The following is a 23,245-nucleotide window of genomic DNA, read 5'->3' as shown; positions in this document are numbered from 1 at the left end:
GACCCGCCTTCGCACCCCTGTGGCCGAGCCCCGGCTGGGGCATAACTGCCCGGCACCCCGCACACTCGTCTTCTGCCGTGTCCGGAATCAACACTCCCTTCACCATCAGGGAGCCACTGAAATGTTAGCTTTCAGAGACTCCACATCCATACACATAAAAGGTCCTTCCCTGGGTGGCTTCTAGCTACAGGGCCGTCTCAAGAAGGCTGAGCTTGTGCTAAGGCTTCCTGAAGCATCTGGCTCCATGGTGGAAGCTTCCACACCCACACAGAGAGCAGAGCCCTGTGTTTGCAAGTTGGCAAGCCCCTGAGTACGCCAGGCCCTCGAGGTGAGGTGCCACAGCGTGTGCTGGGCATGGCGGGTCTCCCCAAAACCAGTTGTACTTTTTGCAAAGTAGACGTTCTACAGACTTTTTTCTTAAAAAGGACCATATACTTTGCATTACAATGTGTATTAAAAGAAGTGCAAAGTAATTTATTTTAAAATTCAATGGATTTGACATTTTTTAATGACTAAATTATGGGGGTAGACCTTTCCAGGCATATCTAAAGAAGTGAGTAGTTCACCTAAAGGCCTCCAGCTCTCAGACAGCATTTTAGCCTGTGCGACAGACTTGAAATCTGGAGTGCGCTCACTACCTTCACTCCCTTCTGGCACACTCGGAATGCAGTGCCCTAGCATTAGGCCTCTCCGAGAGGAGCGGTCTCCCGCGCTAAGAGCCAATTTGTTCCCTCCCCTCTGCTTTTCTGAGGCTGTTGGCCCTCCGTCTTGCAGAGCAACCGGCTGACCAAGATGGAGGGTCTGCAGAGCCTGGTGAACCTTCGAGAGCTGTATCTGAGCCACAACGGCATCGAGGTCATCGAGGGCCTGGAGAACAATGTAAGACATGTGCTCGTGTATCCGGGGCGGTGTGGGTGAGTCCTGTTCTAAAGAAGACTCGTTACCTCTAGGGGTCTATGTTCAAGACCATCCCCACTCACGCTGGGACACGCATGAAGTTCATGTAGTCTCCGCTCTCCCCCGGGTGAGTGGGGAGCCAGTGCTGCACACTGCGGTCCCGCAGTACCTCGGCCTCTTCCCAGGGCCCCCAGCCTGAGAGGGCTGGCAGGTGTCGGCAGCTGTCCGTCCCTCCCCATCCTGGCCACTGCACTTCCTGACCCATGGCTTTCCAGACCACAGGGGCCAAGAGATCTCAGCTTGGAACTGACTTCCTGCACGTCCCTTCTCCTCCTCCCTGCTTTTCAGCCACCCTCGCAGGGATGAGGAGGGCCTGTCCACCTCCCAGGGATAGCCCTGCTCTTGCCCCACATAGGACAGCCTTAGATGTGCTGAGCCAGGAGGGCCAGCGGCACTGGCCACTGCCTTTCTCAGCTGCCTGTAGGCAAGCCTGCTTTTCCTCCCTGCGGTAGTCGAAACAAATAAAATACTTTTTCTCTTTCAATTTTACTGGATTTTTTTTTCCTGTTTTGTTTATTGCCAGCAAAGGTAACCATATGGTTACTTTTGTTATTCTAAACCTAGCATTTCAGTCTTAGTAAAGGCTTCTTTGGCTTCTGTGCTTCAGCCCCTGGGTCTAGTCACCGTTAGCCATGTTTTAGAGGGAAAACCACATTCCGAATTTCATTTTAGCACTACCTAGAATTTCTGAGGAGTTACAGTTGGCCCATGATAAGCGTAGTCACCTTCCTTCACTTTGCAGTCAGACTGAGAGCTTATAGCCCAGCAAATCTGCCGGGCGCACACTGGGGCCATGCAGGATGGAGGGTGGAGGCCCAGGTGGGAGAGGCTGGACTCTATGGAGCCTGGGGACAGGGTGCTGTCTGCGGCATGGGCAACGGAGTACAGGTCCCCAGCAAATGGGAAAGAAGCAAAAGTGGAGAATTTTACCAGTAGACATGCTACACTGTGGTCTGGGTTCAATGCCAGATCATTGTTAGGCCTCTGAACAAAACAGAGAAAAAGAAAAAAGCAGTTGTGACTTTAAAGGTAATTAGTTATTAGAACATTTATCATTGGGCCAATGTGACAATCTCCCTAGGGCTTCATTCAATTGGAAGTCAAATATTCATTTAAGTTTTTTCTCTTAATTGATCTGGAATTTATTTTTGTTTGGGAAGTAAGGAAGTAATATATGTTTTTCCCAAATGGCAAATCCTCATCCCAGTACCACCTGTGATGCCACCTCAGCATTCAGGGCACCCCACCCCACGCGGCCCCCTCCCCTGTGCTGTCCGTGGTGTGTCACTGCACAATGACACCCTGTCTGCTGAACTTGCTCACCCCCACCCCGCCCAGTACCTACCCCCCTCCCTTTTTTTTGTGGGGGGAAGCAATTCTCTACTGGTTTGCTTTCAGATGAGCTTTCAAAACACTGTCTAGCTCCCCAGAAAAACACAGGACAGTGTCGAGCGCATAACCGAGTCCCTCTGCTCAGGGTCCCGGGCCCAGTCCTGCCAGCCACAGCGTCCCTGGGACCGAGCCTTCGTGCAGAGTCCGCACTGCGACCGAAGCCTGCCTGCGTCTCTGCACGCATACCCGGTGACACTAGGCACTGCAGGACAGGCTCAGAGGGCTAGAGGTCACTGCGGGGGCAATCCCAGCCTGGCACTGCCTGCCACCCACCCTCTTCTGCCGAGACCCCTAAGTCCCTTTTTGCTACAGACCTCATCCCCCAGGCAGGAGCCTCCTGCCACGCTGCACTCAAACCACAGCCCGAGCGCGCATGGTGAGCCCAACACAAGCTACACAGAGGAACTCCTCATCTACGTGCCCATGCCCAGTGGCATGTGACACGGCATGGACCCTGTGGCTGCCTGGAAGGTGACTGACCAACACTCTTGCTAGGTGACATGGTGGGGGCAAAGGGCGTGCCCTCAATGAGTCAGACACCGGAGCCAGAGCCCCTCTGAGTCGGCATGGCTGCTGGCTATGGGCTGACGAGTGTGTTCACGGATTTGTTTTTGTTTTATTGAGACAATTGGTAACTTTCCCTTAAAACTTGGGAAGGTTTGGAATCAGAATCCCAAGAACACAGCAGAAAATGTAAGAAGGGATTCACAGTCAGAAATGGGTACACAAGAAGGTTGTCAACCAACTTCTAAATGTTTCCCTTTTGATTTTAAGAAAAAAATGCTGGTTAGTTTGATTAAACCTAGTTTAGCAAGCAATGCAAGCTTTAACAGTTTTCATTTTTACTATAGTGTTATTCAACTCTGTTAAATCTTGAAGCTGAGCTTTTAAAAAAAAATACGCCTGAGGCTTAGGTGATGTGAAAGACAGCACCTGCTGAGCGTTCCTAGGAGAGGGGATCATGGGGCGCAGGCTGGAAACAGGAGACACAGTGTCTGGCCTGCAGAGAGAGGGTGCTCAGTCACTCCAGACACTGCTCCAGCAGGCCGAGTACTCCTTCCGCTCTCTCCTATCAGCTGTAAATTCCAGGTCGGTGCCCGACCCACTCTCTCTCCACACCTGGGCCTTCCTCCTTGCCCCTTCCTCCTGGCGGCCTCTTCCTAGAAGAAGAGCATCCTCTGGGAGAACGGGCTGGGGCCACTAGTGCCCTCTTTCCCACCTTGGCTCTTACCTGGGTAGTTTCCTCCCCCAGTGAGCCCCAGGCTCCTCATCTCTAAGTAAAGATAAAAATACTATTCTGAGGATTACTTTTTTCATAAAGATTTTATTTATTTATTTATTTATTTATTTGTCAGAGATCACAAGTAGGCAGAGAGGTAGGCATAGAGAGGAAGGGAAGCAGGCTCCCTGCTGTGCAGAGAGCCCAACACGGGACTTGATCCCAGGACCCTGGGATCATGACCTGAGCCGAAGGCAGAGGCTTTAACCTGCTGAGCCACCCAGGTGCCCCTGATTATTATTTTTGTGGTATTGTACATGTCCTCAAGATAGACTGAGTAGATGTGGCTATAAGTGTCACCTCTTCTTCAGAGCCCACCCAGATGCCCCCATGCAACAGAGCCCCCTCACCCTTCACCCTGAGCCCCAGGCCTGCCCTGCTTCCAGGAAGGTGTCACTGTGCTCTTCCAGGACCATGCGTCTCGCCAGGATGGGGACCCTGGCATGCAGAGCTCTGGGAGTCTGGGGCTGGGAGCATCAGGTACCAGGAGTGATTGATGAGCGCTCTGCACAGTGGCTCTGAGGGTTCCATATGGGAGCAAAATGGGTGGCCTGCATCTCCATCCTGTTAGGACACTCCTGTGCCATGAGGGTGGAGAAGGTGGCTCACCCTGCATCTCTAAGCTGGGCCCCTGACGCAATGTGCACAGTCACACAACCATTGTTGAACTGAGATAATCCAGGAAAAATCTTATCTCCTTATTTTAGAACAAACTCACGATGTTGGACATTGCATCAAATAGAATCAAAAAAATTGAAAACGTCAGCCATCTAACAGAGCTGCAGGAGTTCTGGGTAAGTGGATACATGCTGGGGTTGATGTTGCTTCTGCTGAAATGGTACCTTGGAGCGGTGTGCTGTGAGTGAGGGCAGGAGCGTCTGCCCCAGAGCCCCCAGGAGGGTGAGGTGGGTTGGCACTGTCACCAGGTTTTGTGTGGGCTTTGTCTGTGGGTCGGCATCACCTGGGAGCCGAGTCTCCAGCCCCACATTACTCCAGATGGAGAGACCCTGGAATTGCCAAACCCAGCCCAGGAGCTCCTGCATTCAATGCGGACATGCCCTACAGAAGGAGAAGGCGGTGGGCTTGTGCAGCCCGTCCTCCTGGGACTTTGCCAAATCTTCTCTGATATGTTGTTTGGGGAGTCAAATCACAGAGCAAGTAAGAAGCAGTAGGGAGAGAAACAGGATGTAGGAAGTCTTAACTTCTGGACTCCTCTACACACATTGCCAAACGATCCCTGAGACGAGGCCCTCTGTGTGAGAGCCCATGGGCGTCTGTACTGCCTGTCCCCAGACTGGTGTCCCCGCTGGGATCCCTGCACACATCTGACCCTGTGATGCTATGAGCCGAGTGTTGTCCCGGTTGTACTCAGTCCGACCAGGATTTGTGCTGAGTCTCGGGCACGATCCTTCCTCATCCAGCCACGCTGCTGACCCTGCTCACAACCTGTGTGGTTTTCTTTCTTCATCTTAAAAGATCATCTGGGTGTGCCTTGAACATAAGTACCCTGCTGTGAGAATGTCCCAAGCCCCTTGTTAATAACACTGGGTCTTAGGTAGTGTCAGGTTGTGATGCCAGAGCAAATCTGGGGACACCAGACCCAGAATTAGAGGTAGGAAAGAAAAGGGTCACAGGCTGGGGACACCAGCCAGCCACCATGAGCCCAGTGGGTCTAGTGTGCAGCCTACCCCTACAGGAAGGCACAGCTGGGGATAGGCTGCTTGGATCAAAGCAAAGGGATTTGGCTCTGGAGAGGCCAGGGAACCATACCGAGAAACCCAAGGTCAAATGAGGAGCCCTGTGGCAGAGGGCCTGGGTGACAGGGACTCTAGATGATCCTGAAGCCGTGTTTCTAAAACATGTGGTCCCTTCTCCGTGACCTACCAAGGGACAAGAGCGTGAGACCTGGGGCACTGAGACCACAGGTAGGGGCCGGCGGGGCACCCCACCATCAGGGAGGCAGGCAGGCTGGCAGTTGCTCAAAGTTGGATAGTCCCCGCCCCTGTGACACCCAGGGCATCTGCTGCTTAGACCCCAGATGGAGACAGTTAAGTGAGGCCAAGCTTACAGCACTTGACCGTGTCTAAATGCTCTCTTCTGATCTCCTGATCCCAGTAGCCCTGTGAAACAAGCAGGATTGTGCGTTCCAGAGGGGAGCCCGCAGACTGGGAGCTCCCTAGCCCTGCCATGCTCATACCACATGTGGGGGTGCCTAGTTGGTAACCAGTCTCTGAAAGAGATGTGGGAAGCCAGTCCTCATAAATTTTTAATCATCCAGATTCTGTGTTTCTTGATGTTCTATTTGTTCTGCCAATTACCAACAGAAGGATGTTGAAATATCCAGTCATGACTGTGGATTTGCTTTCTCCTGCCAGCACCGTCAGCTTTTGCTTCTTGTATTTTGAAGGCTTTTATTAGTTGCACAGACGTAGGATTATAATGTCTTTTTGAAACATTGTCTTTTCATCATATGGAATGTCCCTTTTCCTCACCGCCCTCTGTTCTTGTCCTGAGGTCTACTCTGTTAATCTGGCCATTCTGTCTTTCTCCTGATTACTGTTTCCATGGGAATCTTTCTTCATCCATTTACTCAACCTGTGTCTTCATAATAAGTAAAATGTATCTCTTATAGACCACACAGGGGTTTTGTTTTTTTTACCCAGTCTGACCCATCTCTGCCTTTCTTTCTTCCTTTTTTTTTTTTAGACTTTTTTTTTTTTTTTTAAGATTTTACTTATTTGTCAGAGAAAGCAAGGCAGAGTGGCAGGCCGAGGCAGAGGGAGAAGCAGGCTCCCTGCTGAGCAAGGAGCCCGATGCGGGACTCGATCCCAGGACCCTGGGATCATGACCTGAGCCAAAGGCAGCTGCTTAACCAACTGAGCCACCCAGGCATCCCCCATCTCTGCCTTTCAAGCGAGGTGTTTATCCTATTTATATTTAATATAATTGCATTTATTTGCATCCTGTGCTATGTGGGTTTAAGTCAGCCATCTTGCTGTTTGTGTGTTATTTGTTCCTTTTTCTCTCTTTTCCTACCTTCTTTCGGATTGGGAAAAATGATGTTATTTTGGGGATAGTCCATTTTATTTCCCCTGTGGGCATATTTGCTTTTATCTATGTGTTTTGTTTTTAGTGACTGTTTTAGGAATCACAAAGTGTATTTTTAATTTATCACAGTCTGCCTTCAAGTAATATTACACCACATCACAAATAACAGAAGAAGGAACACGCTTCCTTTCCTCTCCAACAGCTAACATTATCTTATGTTTTACTTTTAATAGGCTATAACCCCATGATAGGTCACTGTATCAGTTATCTTTTAAGGAAATTTAATTTTTTTTTTTTTTTTAAGAGAGAGAGCACCCAGGTGGGTGGGGAAGGGCAGAGGGAGAGAGAAAATCCCAGGCAGGCTCTACACTGAGTGCAGAGCTCAACATGGGGCTCGATCTCATGACCCTGAGATCATGACGTGAGCCAAAATCAAGAGTCATATGCTTAACAGACTGAGCTACCCAGCTGCCCCAAAGGAAATTTAATAACAAGAAAACTGACTTGTTTTACCATTTTTGGCATTTTTTAGTGTTTTGTATAGTTCTCACTGTGGCATTTACCTTCCACCTGAAGAATTTTAACATTTTTTATTGGGCAGCATGCTGTAAACTAATTATTTCTGCTTTGATTGATCTGGAAAAGTCTCTTTGCTTTAATTTTGGAGGGTAGAGTTACAGGTGCATGGTCCTGGTGTGGCAGCTTGGTGGGAGGCTGTCTTACAACGCTGAGAACTTACCCTGTTGGGCCCCGGTTCTCGCTGTTTCTGATGGGAAGTGGTTCATTGTTCTTGTCCTTGTTCCCTCATGTGCAATGCGTCTTCCTCCCTCTAGCTGTTATTTTATGTTCTTTTTATCACTTTTCTTTCTTGCCACTTGCCTGTCATGTGCTGTTGAGCTTTTTGGATCTATGGGTGTATAGTTTTCAAAGTCAAATGCAGAAAACTTTTGAAAATAATTTCCTCAAACAGTGTTTCTGCCTCTCCTTCCCCCAGCTTCTTCCTAAAACCCCCAGTGACGGGTATGTTGTCGAGTGCTTGGCAGCTGGGCCTCTGGCTTTTATGTTGTGTGCTCTCATTTGTATGACTTCTTCTCCTGTGTCTGTGATGTCATGATCTCTTCCATGACGTTCATGTGCTGTAACCTCATGTACTCAACTTTTTATTTCAGATGTTATATTTTTCAACTCTGAAGAAAATTTGGTTGTCTTTTTGTAGCTTCTGTTTCTCCTCTTATGTGTGTTTCCCTTAAAGTCTTCCTTTTTCAAATGGCTAATAATTTTTGTATTGGGTGCTGGCCATTAGGATGGTAAATTACTGGGGCACCTGGCTGGCTCAGTCAGTAGAGCATGCCACCCTTGGGGTTGCAAGTTCAAGCCCCACGTTAAACGTAGAGATTATGCAAAAATAAAATTCTTTTTAAAAAAAGAGAGATGTTCAGTTATTGACTCTCTGGATTTTTGTTGTTTTCCTTTAAAGCATATTGAACTTTTTATCTAGCAGATTGTTGAGTCACCCTCTGGTCCTTTCAAGACTTGTTTTCAGCTTTATTAGTGTGAGTCTAAGAAGTCTGTCCTCTAAGGCTTCTCTGCTCTGTTTCTAGCCTGTGACCCTTGGGTGTCTAGCGAATGCCCGGGCATTTAGTGAGGTCTCTGCCTATGGTTGGTGGGAGCACAAACACATCCTTTCCCTGCATGAGCTCGGGCCTTGCCCAGCTCGTGGCTTCTGGCGGCTGCTCTGGGGCCGATCCACACTCCCGATATCAGTCCGAGATTCCAGGGGACACCAGGTGCTCTTCTGGAGCTTTTTCCCTGCAGAGCTCACTCCTCTCCAGGAATTCCAGCTACCTCTGCCTCCCCAAACTGCATTCTCTGCCTCCGCTCAGAAGGCCACCAGGCTGTGCTTGGGCCCCTCTGTGGTCTGCAGAGGACTCCAGGCAGAAGGCCGGGGAGGAGAGAGCTCACCTCCCTTGTTTTCCTGCTCTCAGGAGTCGCCGTCCTGTCTTGCCTATTGTCCAACATATGCAAAATGTGGTTTCTTGTTCTTTGTCCTTTTGGCTTATGACAAAAAGGCAAATCCAGCTCTGTTTATTCTATCATTTGAAGTCCTATTTCTTTCTTTAATTTCATTTTCCTGTCTCACTCACCCACTGCAGTGTGTGAGCTCTGTGAGGCAGAGGAATGTGTTGCTCACTCTTCACTTCAGTGGCCCTTAGAGCAGAGCCTAGCATACAGCTGGCTGGATGAGAGGAAGGAACTTAGGAGGGGAAGTTGGTTAGTTGGGCAGAGACCATCTGTAAGTAACATTGGAAAACATGCTTGTGCAAATATGTGCGCTAAAGGCTTTAATATCCATGTATTGAAAACAGCTCATATGGAGGTGCCACTAGAAGAGGAGGGTAAAGGGGCACCTGGGTGGCTCTGTCAGTTAAGCATCCAACTCGTGACTTCAGCTCAGGTCATGATCTCACAAGCCGTAAGATGAAGCCCCATGTTGGGCTCCATGCTCAGCACGGAGCCTGCTTGGGATTCTCTCCCTGCCTCTCCCTTTCTTGTCCTTCCCCCGTTGTGCTTGCTTGCTTACTCCTGCTCTCTCTAAAATATATGTAAATAAAATCCTTTTTTAAAAAAATGGGGTAGAGCATAAACAAGCAAGTCACAGAGTAAGAAGTAACAGCTGCTTGTAAATACATAAAACATTTTCTATTTCATCAATTTTTAAAATACACAAAGACAGTGAGCTGCGGTGTTTGGGCTGTCAGGTGGGCAGCGGTCTGTGCTGCAGCCAGTGCCCCGGGGATGCTGGCAGGACTCTCGGCACCGCACGGGTTCTGTGGGGGCTTCAGAGCCCCAAAACCCCAGCAAAATGAGGAGAAAGTTGAAGATTTATTTACAAAAACACATAAATGTCAGGATTCCTTGTTCTACATTGGCAATAGCTTTGTATTTTCTAATGAGAAAGTCTATGTGTTCATTATAAAAAAGAAAAACAAGATTACAAAAAAGAAAGATGAATCTGTCTTTTCCTTGCCTTTAGGGTTTAGTGACCATTTAGAAGAGATTATAAACCCAGACCTTATAAAAGCAGTTGCCCAGATTTTCTTCTGAAACTTTAGGTTTGTATTATTCAGTTTTTCTACCACAGAGAATAATAAATTATGGTATATTCCTGTGATGAAATATGCTGCTATGAAGCAAGGCCTTCAAATGATGTTTGCGAAAGAGATTTAACTACAGAAAAATGCTCATGATACAGTGTTGATGAAAAAGGAATGTGCAGAGTATTTTGGGGGAGATCCACGTGTTATTAAACTCTGCCTGTGGCCACATGCATAGAGAAAGGACCAGAAGTATGGATGCAGATACGAGAAGCCCTTGTCTCTGGATTGTAAACGTGTAGCTGGTTTTCCTGTTTCCCTTTATACTCTTTGGTTCCCCCAAGTCTTCCATAACAAGTGTGTATTTCTTTCATAACTGAAAAGCAAATGTGTAGAAAAGTGTATTCTAAGAGAATGAGAGGGACAACTTAGGCCAGCCCCTTCTCGCTGCAATTGACGGCCTCCAGAACAGGCAGAAGAAAGAGCAGATCGACAGTGCTCTTCCTCGTGTGGGAAGTCTCAACTAGGTGTGATTCTTATTTTTTTTAAATACTGTATTTCCTACATCTCACCAATGAGCATTCTTCTGCCAGGAGGAAAAGGAGAAACAGGTGTATTTCAGGGGCGGCTGCTGAAGTGTGCTTCATGCCAGCAGGACTGCAGAGGCTGGCAGAGGCCCGGGACCCTCCACACTGTCTCCCCGGCCACTGTGGCCACATGAGCAGACCTGGCCCTAGGTGGCCGCGGCAGGTTGGAAAGAAGGGAATGAGTCAAGGGAAATGCCAGTAGTGAATCAGCAGAAACTGGTGACCTCTGGGGGGAGAGGCAAAGATCACGGGCAGGGAGGCGTTTGAAGCCGAGCACAAAACAACAGTGGAGTTGGGAGCTGCCTTGATAGCCTTGCCCTCACCAGATCATCACGGCTCCCAGAGGTCCGCGTGGACAGGCCCCAGCCACATGGCGTGCTGCCCTAACTAAGTAATAGTGTGGGCACATAGATGGAGTGTGAGGCAAACACCAGCAACGTTAACCTGCATGAATGGTCGCCTGTGGGGCCAGAGGGGCCGGTGGAGGGCGAGCAACCCACTGCGACTTCTCTGAGGACATCTGTTTGCGCATTTTGGTTTTTTAGAATGCTTTGCACATTTTTCTAAGTGTTTTTAATTTACAATTCCAAATGACTTGAAACAAATGACTAACAATATTTCAAATTAGTACGACAACCACACAAAGGAAAGAATTATTTAAGTGACGTTGGAACCAGAGCTCTGACTATGGTGTATGTGAAATAACTCCAAGAAGAGCTTGAATGCCACTCATTAGTGCCAATGTTGGTATTGTCGTTTTCAGACTATTTTAAATATGTTCCAGGATAAATAAGTGTACTAACGTGAGTCAAATCCTTCCTAACACTTCATATACAAGAAAATAAATACAGATATAAGCAAGTGTAACCTGTCATGTTGAATTTGGATTTGGAGGCCGTTTTAGGCATGGGGGTAGGGCCCTCTGCCTGTCAGCTCAGCATAAACAGCTATAGACATGGCCAGACGTAGGTGGTTGATGTCTGCAGGCTGTGGGCTCGGGACGAGCACCATGGTCACACCCTGGGCCTCAGCTGAGGGCACATTCCACGGACAACTGGGCACAGACGCAGCGGCTGTTTCCCTGGACAAGGGAGGCAGCCATCGGAGCTGGGGTTCCCAGGGGCCCGTGAGAAACACACAGGCAGGTGCACAGCTGGGAGACTGCTGCACAGGAACCAGACCCCAGTGATCAGCCCGGGGCTTTCTTAGCCGACAGCTCGGCTGCATGTGGGTACATGCAGTGGACAGCTGCGTGGACTAGAGGCAGGTGGAGGTTCCAGATGCCACGCAGCACATGGAAGCAACCGCGTTCCAACCTGCCAGAGTGGAGGGACATGCCAAACATGCCAGAAGCTCCGGCGACACTCCACACAGCCCTGCAGCAGGGGTGGGTTAGACACTCTGCTGGGGCCTGTGACCAAGCCTCCACGGGAGCAAGAGGCTCTGCCAGAACACTAATTTTTAAGATTGTATTTATTTTATTTGAAAGTGAGAGTGAGAGAGAGCATGAGAGGGGAGAGGTTAAAGAGAGAAGCAGACTCCCTGCTGAGCCCAGAGCCTGATGTGGGACTCGATCCCAGGACTCCAGGATCATGACCTGAGCTGAAGGTAGTTGCTTTACCAGCCAAGCCACCTGTGTACCCCTGGAACACCACTTTCTAAAGGAGGCCGACAAAACTCAGACTCTATGTCACCTCCACAGTATTCAGTGTGCAAAGAAGCAGGGAAGCATGACTCATAACAGGGAGAAAAAATCTCAGTAGAAGCCACGGGAGGCCATCGACAACAGGACCCCTGCCTGTGAGTGTGTGTGGGCCTAGCTGACAGACACACGACAGCAGAAGCAGCGGGATTGACCCTCCGTGATAGGTTTTGAAAAGGTGGGCCTCTCTCATGGAGGCTCTCTGTGGCTCTCTCTTCAGTCCCTACCATTACAGGAAGTAACAGAAACCTCTTTTGACACCAGCAGCACACAAGGCATGCATCCCCTTTGTTGAAACAGCCTACAGATTCTCAAGCAAATAAGTGATTTTGATGTGCCACTAGTGGTGTATGAACTGAGTTTTGAGAATTCTCCCACACCTTTTTTTAAGATATTACTGAGTTTGGGGGAAATCAAGTGTATGTTTTCTGTATAAATACCAGCCAAAAAAAACATCATAAAGCAAAGAAATACATCCCGTGAAGTTTGGGACTTGAGCACCATCTGGAATCTACTGGGAAAACATCGAACAGGACACATTCTATAGCATAATTCCAGTAGTGGATTCAAGCAACACTCGTCACTGGAGAGTTGGATGTCTGCCATGTGTCACCCCACGTAGAATTTGCTAACTGCAAAAGGAAAGTGTGCTCCCCAACTTAACCATGTGATCAAATTTACCAGCCCTGATAGTGGAACAACCTGATGCTAAGTGTCTCCCAATTTGGTTCATCTGTAAAGCATATTTGCCAAAAATGTCTAATCTACTCTAACCGAGGATTTAGACCTAACTTGAAATTTGCAGGAACTACAGGGGCTAGAACAAGAAGCTAGATGACGCCGTAAGAAAACAGGTGGATGAATCAATGAGTGAGATTCTACAAGGCAGTTAACTGGATTTCTTAAGTCAATTTCATTTAACAGAGAAAATTGTGAGTAGAAGGTGGAAAATGTTCTAGATTAAAAGAGTCTAAAAATTGTATCTCCTGGGAGATACTCTAGGAAGGAAAGGGTCCCACCCCAACCCTGCTCCTTTACATTCCCGTCATGAAGAACTTAGAAACATGAAGGTGATCAGTTTTCCCTCCATGAACATTGCTCCCCTTCCTGGGGCTCGGGAGACCCTGGAGTATGTATGGAAACAATGTATGGTTTTGTGTTCCATTTTGGAAAAATACAAGGATAAGACTCTCTAAAAGTCATCTGTATCAAAGACGTTGTTACAGTGTCCCACCAGTGGCAATAAAACTTTCAGTTCCACACTCACCGTATCTGGAAGAAAACTGTCCTGAGGCCAGGCTGTGGTTCATCCTGAGTGATGAGGTCTGGAGTTTACAAAGACAGCCCCCACGGCAGACAAGGACAGGCTGGCATTAGTACTGCTGTGTGAGATCGGAAGCATGTGGTGTGGCAGATAGGAGCTGGATAGTGAAACAGAAGAAGACATGGGCGCTCCACGGCCACCTGGCCCGGAGCGGATGCCAGAATCAGCCACTGTGATGGCAGGAAGAGGTTTTGAAGCAGACAATGCCACAGAAGAACTTATTTCTTCTAAACAATGTCCTGCTGCTTTTGTGAAATGAATCTACTTTCTGCGTGTTTTAAGGCCCAAGTGCAGCTGGTACAGGCACCACTTAGTGATTCTCCCATTCAGTGCTCTCTTTCTCTTAACTGGCCTCCCCGGCACGGCCATGGCATCTCACTTTGCACTTGACCTTGTGGGCGGCTCAGGTTGTACAAGTGTATAGGCTTAGGCATAGTAGAATAACACTTAAGAATTTGTCCTAAAAGAGTTGTATCCGTGTCCCTTTCCAGGGAAGGTGCTCGCTCAGGCTGACAGGAGAGGGCCTTCTCGTTGTCCAAGCACTCATGACACAGCTTCAGTCCCTCCACCAGGGCCAAGACCCAGGTTCTGGAAATCTAGCTTTCCCAAAGCCGGTGACACATGAGGCCCACAAGAAGTTCTATGAAAGTAGGGTACCTTACACAGGTGGGTCTGGAAGGAGGTGTCATCACAGGAAGTCGTTAGAGACCGTCGTCTGGCCATGACTGTGAACTAGTCACAGACCAGCCCTCCAGCCTTGGGCAAGTACAAAGATGGTTTGGCTCTGTCTTCGTGGACAGTGTGCAGGCTGCATCCCCAGGACGGTGTGGCAGTTCATTTGAGCTGAAGAAGCAGAGAGCAAAGTTTATGGCAAGACACGGCCCTGCAGAGGGGGCACCTGTGCAGAGAAGGCGCCCCAGAGGTCCATGTGGGGATCCCCTGTCAGTCCATGGCTGAGGGGCTAAGCCATCTGGGCACAAGGCCATCCCCCTCAAGGCTTACCCAGCTGCACTGCTGGGGGTGTAGGGCAGCTCAACCCTGCCTAGGTGGAGGGATCTTGCCAACACTCTTGGCATCCATCCAGCTAGACTCCAGAAAGGCCCATCCTGAGCATTAAGGACCACAGGCTCAGATTAGACCTACTTCAAATCCACCCTAATAAAGTCTGAAGCCACACTCCAGAGGAGGCTGGTCCCCCCAAGTTAGAGGGGCCCCAACAAAGTATGACCCCAAGCCCACGCACCCTCAGGGTGATCATCCAGTTATTAAGTTGCTTGTTAGAACAAAAAACAACCCTCTTTGAAGAATCCAGTCTCTGTAGCGTATTATCCACAATGTCTAGTGTTTGATCCAAAATCACTATATATGAAAGTAGGAAAATGTGATCTGTGCTTAAGAAAAAGTAGTGGTGAGAAACCAAACCCTCAGTGTTTAGTACAGATTACTCTCTGGGCCTGGAGGTGGGCTGTGTGGGGTCCTGTTCTCGTTACCAGCTCCAGACCATTCTTCCTCCTCCTCCTTCTTAAAGACCGCCCAGTGCATGGCCCCTGTGGCCTCAGCCCCTCCTTCCCTTGATGTCAGAACCCCACTTGTGCTCCAGCACAGCTCCTGCCACACATAATCCTTGTTTCAGTGTCCACGTGGCAGGGTCCCCAGGGACCTGGCATCATGCTGCCCTTGCCCCCTCACCCTCAGGTGAGCCCATCATATCTACTCCCCCAAGTCTTCCTGCCTTCAGGTCCGAGCTCAGCTGCTCTTCTCCGGGTCTGTTTCCTCTGCCCTCAGTAGCCATCCTGGCTGAAGAGAGACCCCACAATCCAGCCTCCCATCGCAGCAGACTAGGTGGTTCTTTGAGGTTGCCTCCTCTTCAGTCAGGGGCTCCCTGCCAGCAGTGCCCCACCCCAGCCACGAATGTGCTGCAACACCTCTCACCCTCTGCCCTTGGCCAGGATCCCCGCCTCCCTCCACTATCTCTGGCCTCCTCACCTGGCTCCATCAGCCATGTCCTCACCACCCTCCCTCAGACACAGTCCAGCCAGTGCTCCCCATCCCCAGGAGTGGCAGGTGCCCCCAGCATGGCCCAGCAGCTCTGCTACCTGGGCGCACCAAGATGAGCTCCCCACAGCAGCCACAGAGCGGATTCAGTGGCCCTTGCACCCCTCACCTGCTGCTGACCTCAGCAGACATGTTGTATCAGTTCTTCCTCAAACATGTTCTTCGTGTGGCTTCCAGGATCTCACTCTCGGTTCTGCTGTCACCCTGGTCACTTGTCAGTCTTTGCTGATTTTCAGTTTGTTTCCTCCCACAGATCTCTAGAGTACCTGGGGTTTAGTCTTGACTTTTTCTCTCCTCCCTCTCCCCAGTGAGCCTCTCCGGTCTAAACAATACCCCTCGTATGCCCTCAGCACACACACTCGTGTTCCCAGCCCGGGCTCTACCCTGGGCTCCTGAGCTTCGGCCACGACAGCATGTTCAGCATGGGGCATTGTCAGTTGACCACCTGCCACCCGGCCCGAGCAGCACATCCAGCCTGGTGTCCAGGAGCCCCCCTGTGCTCCCCTCTGCTCAGTTCAATGTCAGTACCAGCCTCCCAGTTCTTCGGGCCAAAATTCTTGGAATCTTCCTTTATTTCTTTTTCTCTTACACATCATACACAAGCCGACCTCTTCCCTCTCCCTTCTACCCAGAATCCAGCCTCTCTGCCCTCTGCTGCTAGCTCCGTGGCCCCAGCCTCCATCCCCCACAACCAGCACTATGACCCCAGCTTCCTGATGTGATCCTTTTATAGTCCACAACCCTCCAAGGGCTGCCATCGCACCTTGGGGTGAAAGCCAGAGTCCCACAAAGTCTCCACAGTCTGCCCACCTTCACCGCCGCCTCGTGTCATAGGCTATCGAACCCCCACTCACAGAACAGCCTGGTATTAGAGGCTTCTCACGCCATCTGTCCAGATGCTAGCCTGCCATGTGCCAGACCCAAGGCAGCATCACAGAATTCCAGGCTGACTAAGGTGACCTCAGAGCATTGAGATTGGGAAGGTCTTTCAAGGATCCTTTGTCCTGCCTGTCGAGTGCCTGAGCTCCTCTCTGGCGTCCCTGCCCGAGGGGCCTGGGGGATCCTGGAATGGCTCCACTTCCTTCTCATTGCACGTGTGGGCAGCTCTTGTCATCACCACTTCTCTGTAAGTGGAGCTGAAATGGACCACCCTGTAGCCTCTGCCACCCCAGGTTCTCAGAGGACAGGTCTGCTCCCTGTCAGTTGGGAGGAGCGCTCTTGCTTTCTGCCTCTGTGCACGGGGGACCCTGGGGCAACCATCCCTCCATGTGTGAGTTCTAGAACAGGCACAATTGAACCTGGGGGTGAGGCCAGCAGGGCACGAAGCTGGTGTCACACCCCCTTGGTCATGATGCAGACACTCCCAGAAGCTCTCAGTTTGCCCTTATTTAAAGTTCCTGTCACCCAAAACCTTCGTGAGCAGTGACAGGCTGGAGCCAACTTCCCTGGGTCATCTGAGCCCGCCATGCGCCCCCTCCCAGCTCTGTCGTCAGGGGCCAGGGGCTGCTGGCATGAAATCAGCCCTGTGGGGTCTCTGCTCCCCCGAGATCAGCAGATAGTACAGGTCAGGGCTTCGATTCCTCTGGGAGCCGGTCGCTGGCTGTGTGCCTCTCCAAGCCCTTGCCTCCCCCTTCAGCCAGGTGCTAACTGCCTCTTGCCTTCAGGGACACTTCTGCCATCTTGTTGTCACTTGTCCCTCTGCTGTATTCTTGGAGAACTGGTAGAAACCAGGGTGGCTCGCTTCTTGGAGCCCCCTGCCCTGCCGCCTGAGGAGGAGCCACGATGATCCACGGACAGGTGTGGACTGAGCGTCAGAGGCCCATGCTCTGACGGGCATCTGAACCCAGGGGCCTGCCATGCCCTCGTCTTGATGGTGGTTTGAGAGTCAGAGAATTCTTCCTGGCTCTTGGCAGTCAGGAGGGTGGACCATAACGTGCTTTGAGCCCTCATCCATTTTGTATCCTGGGGACATCGCCTGGGCAGTGGGAGGCCAGAGGCGGGGCATTTCCCTCTCAGACGCCTGCAGTGGGGATCCCAGTAGGGCAGGCCAGTGGCAACTGATGGGACGGATGGGCCATTTGGCTGCCATGGCCGCTGCCATGCTGGCTGGGTTATGGCCAGAGCATGGAGTCAGGCCTTGGGAACAACCCCAAGTTCGTTTGTAGGAAGTAGAGTCAAACCTGTTTGAACGCTTTGCCTAGAGATGGGGCAGGGCTTGGGAGCAGTGTTGCTCTGTCTTTACTCTGCCAATCTTACCTTGGATCCGTCCGTCTGGTGACGCAGCCCCAGCTCCAGGTGGGAGCGAGAGCATTCCCCATGGGGAAATGGGGAGGCCAGGGGTGAAGAGGTGACAGAGGGCTCCCTCAGGAGCCAGGGAAGATGCCATGTTGGCTTCCAGGCCCTATCGCTGGACTCCTGCTCAGACGTGGGGGCGGGAGGCTGGGGCTGTTCCATCCATGAGACTTCCCTAATGTGTGTGCGGTCCCCCAGATGAACGACAATCTGCTGGAGAGCTGGAGCGACCTGGATGAGCTCAAAGCGGCCAGGAACCTGGAGACGGTGTACCTGGAGCGGAACCCCCTGCAGAAGGACCCGCAGTACCGGCGCAAGATCATGCTGGCCCTGCCTTCTGTGCGGCAGATCGATGCCACCTTCGTCAGGTTCTGAGTCCTCCTGGCTCCTGCCGGGTCCCTCTCATCACAAGAACTGCCCAGCCATGGTTTTTATCCGCCCGTTGCTCCTCAAGCCGGCACTCTATCAGCAGTCACAAACCCAATGGCAATAAAAAGGCACTGAGTGATAACCGCCGTGTGTGACGCCGCCCTGCTTCGGGACGCCCGTGGCCAGCACGCCGCCACCTGGTGTTGGTGTGCCCATGGCACTCCCACCACCTCTATTTCCTCTTCCTGAGAAGGGCAGGCCAATGGGTGTGAGGGTGCTGCCCGGGGTGGGGGCCCTCAGGGGCTGGCCTGGCAGTCCAGAGCTGTTTGGTCTTGCCAGGTGATGCCAGGATTTTTCTAATCATACGTATTTCAGAACAAAACCATGGGCACAGGATCACAGGGTCCCGTGTGCTGCAATCCGCTGGGCCCCTTGACATCCATTGCCACGCACCAGGCCCCTTGCGGACCGCAGGCTCTCCAAGGCCAGGGCTTTGCTCCAGACCAGCTCTAAAGAGCTTACCTCTTGACAGCTCCTAATGTCGCTTCCCAGTCCTACCCTGTCCTGTGCCGGCTTGTTTCTCAGAAGACTCACCTCGGTCTGAATTCAATGCCGCAGGACCTCAGCCTGTCTTGGGGTCTCCAGTTTCTCTTCTGCAGAAGGAGGACTGAATCGAGGGGTCACCACGGGTCCCTTCTAGAGCGGTGCCTTCCAGTACAGGCTGCCCACCACCACGTGTGGCTGCTTCCATTCAAATTTAAATGTGTTCAAACAAAATGAAATCTAGCACTCGCCTTGCCTCCTGTGCCTCCTCTGGTGCACCACCTCGCCGGGGAAAGCCCTGCCCCCTCCATCCTCATGAACAGCCCAAGCAGGTCAGAGGGCCCCAGGTGGCCAGGTGATCACTGCCAGGAGTTGCAGATGTGGCAACAGTTGGCTTGTAGTTCAAGCTCACGTCCAGTTCCTGAGTCTTATCTCCGCCAGAACAAACCGTGTGGCCTGAAGCCAGGAGCACCTGCCTCGGGGAAGCAGACCTCTGGCCCCGGGGTGGGAGGGCACGCTCCCGGAAGGGGCCTTGGGATGATGGCCTTGAGGTCGCAGAAGAAAATTGAGACCCAAGGATTCAGGATTGGCACGACCTTGCTGAAAGCGTTATTCCCAGAAGCCCTGCACCCTAGCGCAAAGCCGAGACCTTCCAGAACCACGGAGGCACACTCAGCAGGAGCAGGGCCCACAGAGCCCTCTGTGGAGCTGGGATGGCGTTCTGGCCCTGGCATGGGAGGGACCTCAGCCATGAGGTCATTGATTTTTAATTTGGGAGGCAGAGTGTGGCCGGTGGCGGCAGGGACTCTGCCCGCGCATGCCTGCCATGGCACAAGCAAGGAAAGGGGGTGATCACCAGATGCTGACAGTTGCTGCTAATGGAACTTCCCCGAAGGTAGGGAAAGAAACCCAAAGAGCCTCAAGCAAACAGGCCAGCAGGAGAAAGGCCTCAGCGGGCCCATCCTCGTGGGGATGAGACGGGGACGCTTGCCCAGAGCATCTGTGCGTTCATAGACACAGGAGACTTTGGGGATGGAGGAGGTGGGGCAGGGTGTCCTGAATCCAGCACTGTCCCAGTTGTGTGCCATCTGCATATACTGAACCTTGAACACCCTTGGACAAGAGCCAAGAGAGGATGTTACCTGCCGGCTCCCGAAGGCTGCAGACTGGGTTAGGGGGTCTCAGGGCGCCGGGCACCAGGTGGGGCAGTGGGCAGGACATCCCCTGCAGAGCCAAGTCCAGAGGGCCACAAACACCAGTGTGAACGGGAACCTCAGAGGAGGGGCTGTGGGCTTCCCAAAGCAGGACCCTGAAACCTGCTCTTGATGGGTTCGTTTACATGGCAGTGGGATTCCCGTCGCACAGGGAAGGCCTTGAGTAGAGCAGACAGCAAACAAAGATGCTCATGTGGGTACAACCAGCAAAGGCCTCATCCAAGAACCCTGGTGGAAACAAGCCCAAGGCAAGAGGAGCCGCGTCAGGGAGGCCAGAGTGCTGAGCCGCCCCCCACCACCTCCTACGCCCTCTCCGAGAAGCACGCACTGTGATAGGCCCTCCCTGTGCGCCTACCCCAAATTAGCTGGGTAGAAACCTCCCCACGCGAGGTGTCCAGGAGGGTGCCGCAGGCAGGCGCTGCGCTCTGGGAGGGACCCTGGGAGCACCTATTGAGCCTCAAATAGTTTAGCCCTGGGCTCCCCAAGACATGCTTCTCGGCAGGAAGCAGCCACGGTGCCCACTCGGAACCCTGAGGAGGCCACAGCCGCAGAGACCACGGGTCCATGGGAGAGGGCTGTGAGGACTCCACAGGGGTACACACAGACAGGAGGGCTCGAGGGACCACCAAGAACAGCCAGGAGGGAACATCCCTCTTCCTGAGGCCTGAAACAACCCCAAGAAAAAGACCCTGGGCTGGGGGGAGGCGGGGGAAGGAGGGGCAGAGGAGGCGGAATGAAGAATGAAGTGTGGGACAGCCTGGCTGCAGGGGGGCTCCACGTCCTGTGAGGCACTTGGGATACATCAAGGAACAAAAGAAGCCCCCCCACCTCTTATAAGATTTTTTTAAAATCTCTGCCCTGGGACAGCCACACAATTGTTTAGTTAGAAGGTAACTTGCCCTTCAGGAGAAAGCGAAGCCTGTGGGCAAGCTCAGGGGCAGCAGGGGATGGGGTGACCCTGATGAGGGGCAGACCCCAGTCAGCTGGGGAAGGAGGCTGAGGGGGCTTCAGAGAGAAGGAGGTTGAGCAGAGGGCAGGAAGAGGGAAACCTCAGAGCACCCCAGGCAGGGGGACCCACAAAGGAGGCCCGGGAACCCCAACCGGTGGGCGTGGGGCACTTAGCAGGAAGATCCCGTGGGCGTGGAGCACTTGACAGGAAGATCCCGTGTCGGGAGCTAGCTGTGGTGGGGCTGAGCGGCTGCAGGGGAGGAGGCTTTCCTAGCAGGGAACATACCCTGAGGAGGGGTGGGGAGTGGGGGGAGGGATTGGGACATAGACACCTATTGAGACAAGAGGCCAGCAGCAAGAATGGCAGCAGGCGGGCTGGGGATGGGCCAGGTGGCCACCTGGAGGAGGGTGCTTGCTCTGTCCGAGAGGATATTTGAGAGAGAGATGGAATCAGGAAAGGATCTTGGGGGGCAAGGTGGGGCCTGAGGGCAGGGGTTGAGTGAGGGGGATGGCACGAAGGGCACCCATCAGACTGGGTACAGGGTGGGTCAGTGTCCAGGGAGCAGCAGTGCCCCCCACGGACGGTCTCTACCAGCACCATGCAGCCCAGTGACCGTGTTTGAACTAGCCACGTGCCCATCCCTGGGGAGAAGGCATGCTAGTACTTCCCCCATCTGTGGGATCTTGTCCCTTTCCAGACTGCCTTGTGGCCGGAGTGGACGGGGGCCCATGCTCAGCCCACAGCACCTGCTTTCCTGAGAGGAAGGGTCGATGCCACTGACACAGGGCCTGGAACCTGGACCTGGTGGCCACACACGTGAGGAAGAGTGATTTCGGTCACCACAGCTGGAGGCTTTTCCACACTTCTGCCAATGTATTCCTAAGTAATTCCATATTCCACAAATGGATATAGGAAGTTATTGTCAAAAAAGGCTTTTCCAGGGTGCCTGGGTGGCTCAGTTGGTTGAGCGACTGCCTTTGGCTCGGGTCATAATCCTGAAGTCCGGGGATCGAGTCCTGCATCGGGCTCCCGGCTTGGCAGGGAGTCAGCTTCTCCCTCTGACCCTCCCCCTTCTCATACTCTCTCTCTCTCTCTCAAATAAATAAATAAATAATCTTTTAAAAAAAAGAAAAAAGGCTTTTCCACACTTCCGCCAATGTATTCCTAAGTAATTCCATATTCCACAAATGGATATAGGAAGTTACTGTCAAAAAAGGCTGGCGTTGGGGCACCTGGGTGGCTCAGTGGGTTAAAGCCTCTGACTTCAGCTCAGGTCATGATCTCAGGGTCCTGGGATCGAGCCCCACATTGGGCTCTCTGCTCAGCGGGGAGCCTGCTTCCTCCTCTCTCTCTGCCTGCCTCTTTGCCTGCTTGTGATCTCTGTCAAATAAATAAATAAAATCTTTAAAAAAAAAAAAAAAAAAAAAAAGGTTGGTGTAGCAGATCCCGGGCCTGGGCTCTTCCCCAAACCTGGGACCCAACAGCACACCTGTGCCCATTGTCACTTGCTGGCTTTTTTTTTTTCCTTATTTTTAAAAACAGCAAGAGTAATGCAACTTGAAAAAAATGTCAAAACATGAAACATTATATAAAATAGGCATTTCAACACCACCCCGGGATGAGTGCTGTTTCCAGCGTCCTGCGTTCACCTGGCCCCCCACAGCTCCAGCTTTGGTGAGCGGTGACCCCCAGCGCCAACCTGCCGCTCTTCTCTGGCCGACGTCCCTGGGGCCACCACAAGCAGAGTGCTGGGAACCCCTGAAAGCTGACCTCTTTCCAGGCCCCTGGAAGTGTGGCCAGAGCAGAACGTCAAGTTGTCTTTGGCTAGAAAAACTCTGGGCCACACCTTCCCGTCCGGAGGCCCTGTGGGGCCAGGCTGAGGCCCCACAGTGGATACCCCTCCTCCCTCGCCTGCTTCACCCCAGTTCCCGGCTCTGGGGCATCCCCAGGGCAGCTGGTACACAGGAACCCAGCTCAGTGATCCCAGACAGAGAGCCCAGTGTGGATCCTCCAGCTCAGGGATACCCACTGTGGTTGGGCCGCAACCCAGGACCCATGGAGCAGGGTCTCCTGGGAGGGGGATGCGGGTCAGAGATGTAGCCTGGACGACGGTGGGACTCTGGGTTTTGCACAAGAGAGCCACAAGAGAGTGGGCTCCTGCACAAGAGAGCCCACGGAGTGGGCTCCTGGGAGACAGGCCTAGACCCAAGAAGGACCTGGTGGCTGGGACCCCTCCCTGCAGTGAGCTGGGCGGCACCCCCTTTCACATATGGACCCTGAGGTCACACCCAGGAAATGGCAGAACTGGCTGTGCAAGCCAGGCCCTCAGAGTCTCCGGACAGCGGCCCACCAGGTGGAGATGGCGGCCAACCCCTCCGTGGCCGCCCCAGCTGGACGCCACCACTCCCTGTCCCTCCACAGCAGCAGGACAGGGACATT

The 23,245-nt window shown here is 52.2% G+C and overlaps 1 protein-coding gene across 6 annotated transcripts in view; it reads left to right on the top strand.

The window, feature by feature from the left end:
• Positions 1–18,242, top strand: part of PPP1R7 (protein phosphatase 1 regulatory subunit 7) — a 28,871-nt gene extending 10,629 nt beyond the window's left edge. For 4 of the 6 annotated variants that reach the window (XM_004743772.3, XM_004743771.3, XM_004743773.3 and 1 more), the window contains 3 exons: positions 775–879; positions 4,336–4,422; positions 17,930–18,242. In XM_004743772.3, the coding sequence (XP_004743829.1) occupies positions 775–879; positions 4,336–4,422; positions 17,930–18,106 (369 nt within the window). In that variant the 3' untranslated portion in view covers positions 18,107–18,242. Of the gene's footprint in view, positions 1–774; positions 880–950; positions 1,442–4,335; positions 4,423–17,929 lie in introns of those variants that run through there. The other 2 variants (XM_013051886.2, XM_004743774.3) reach the window with 2 other exon arrangements.
• The last annotated feature ends 5,003 nt before the right edge of the window (positions 18,243–23,245 follow it).

The sequence above is a fragment of the Mustela putorius genome, unplaced genomic scaffold (assembly GCF_011764305.1).
Source record: "Mustela putorius furo isolate JIRA1106 unplaced genomic scaffold, ASM1176430v1.1 tig00003869_pilon_pilon_pilon, whole genome shotgun sequence".
Taxonomy (NCBI): Eukaryota; Metazoa; Chordata; class Mammalia; order Carnivora; family Mustelidae; genus Mustela; species Mustela putorius.
The sequence above is the reverse complement of the archived record's forward strand: the minus strand, read 5'-3'. Positions and strand labels throughout refer to the sequence as shown.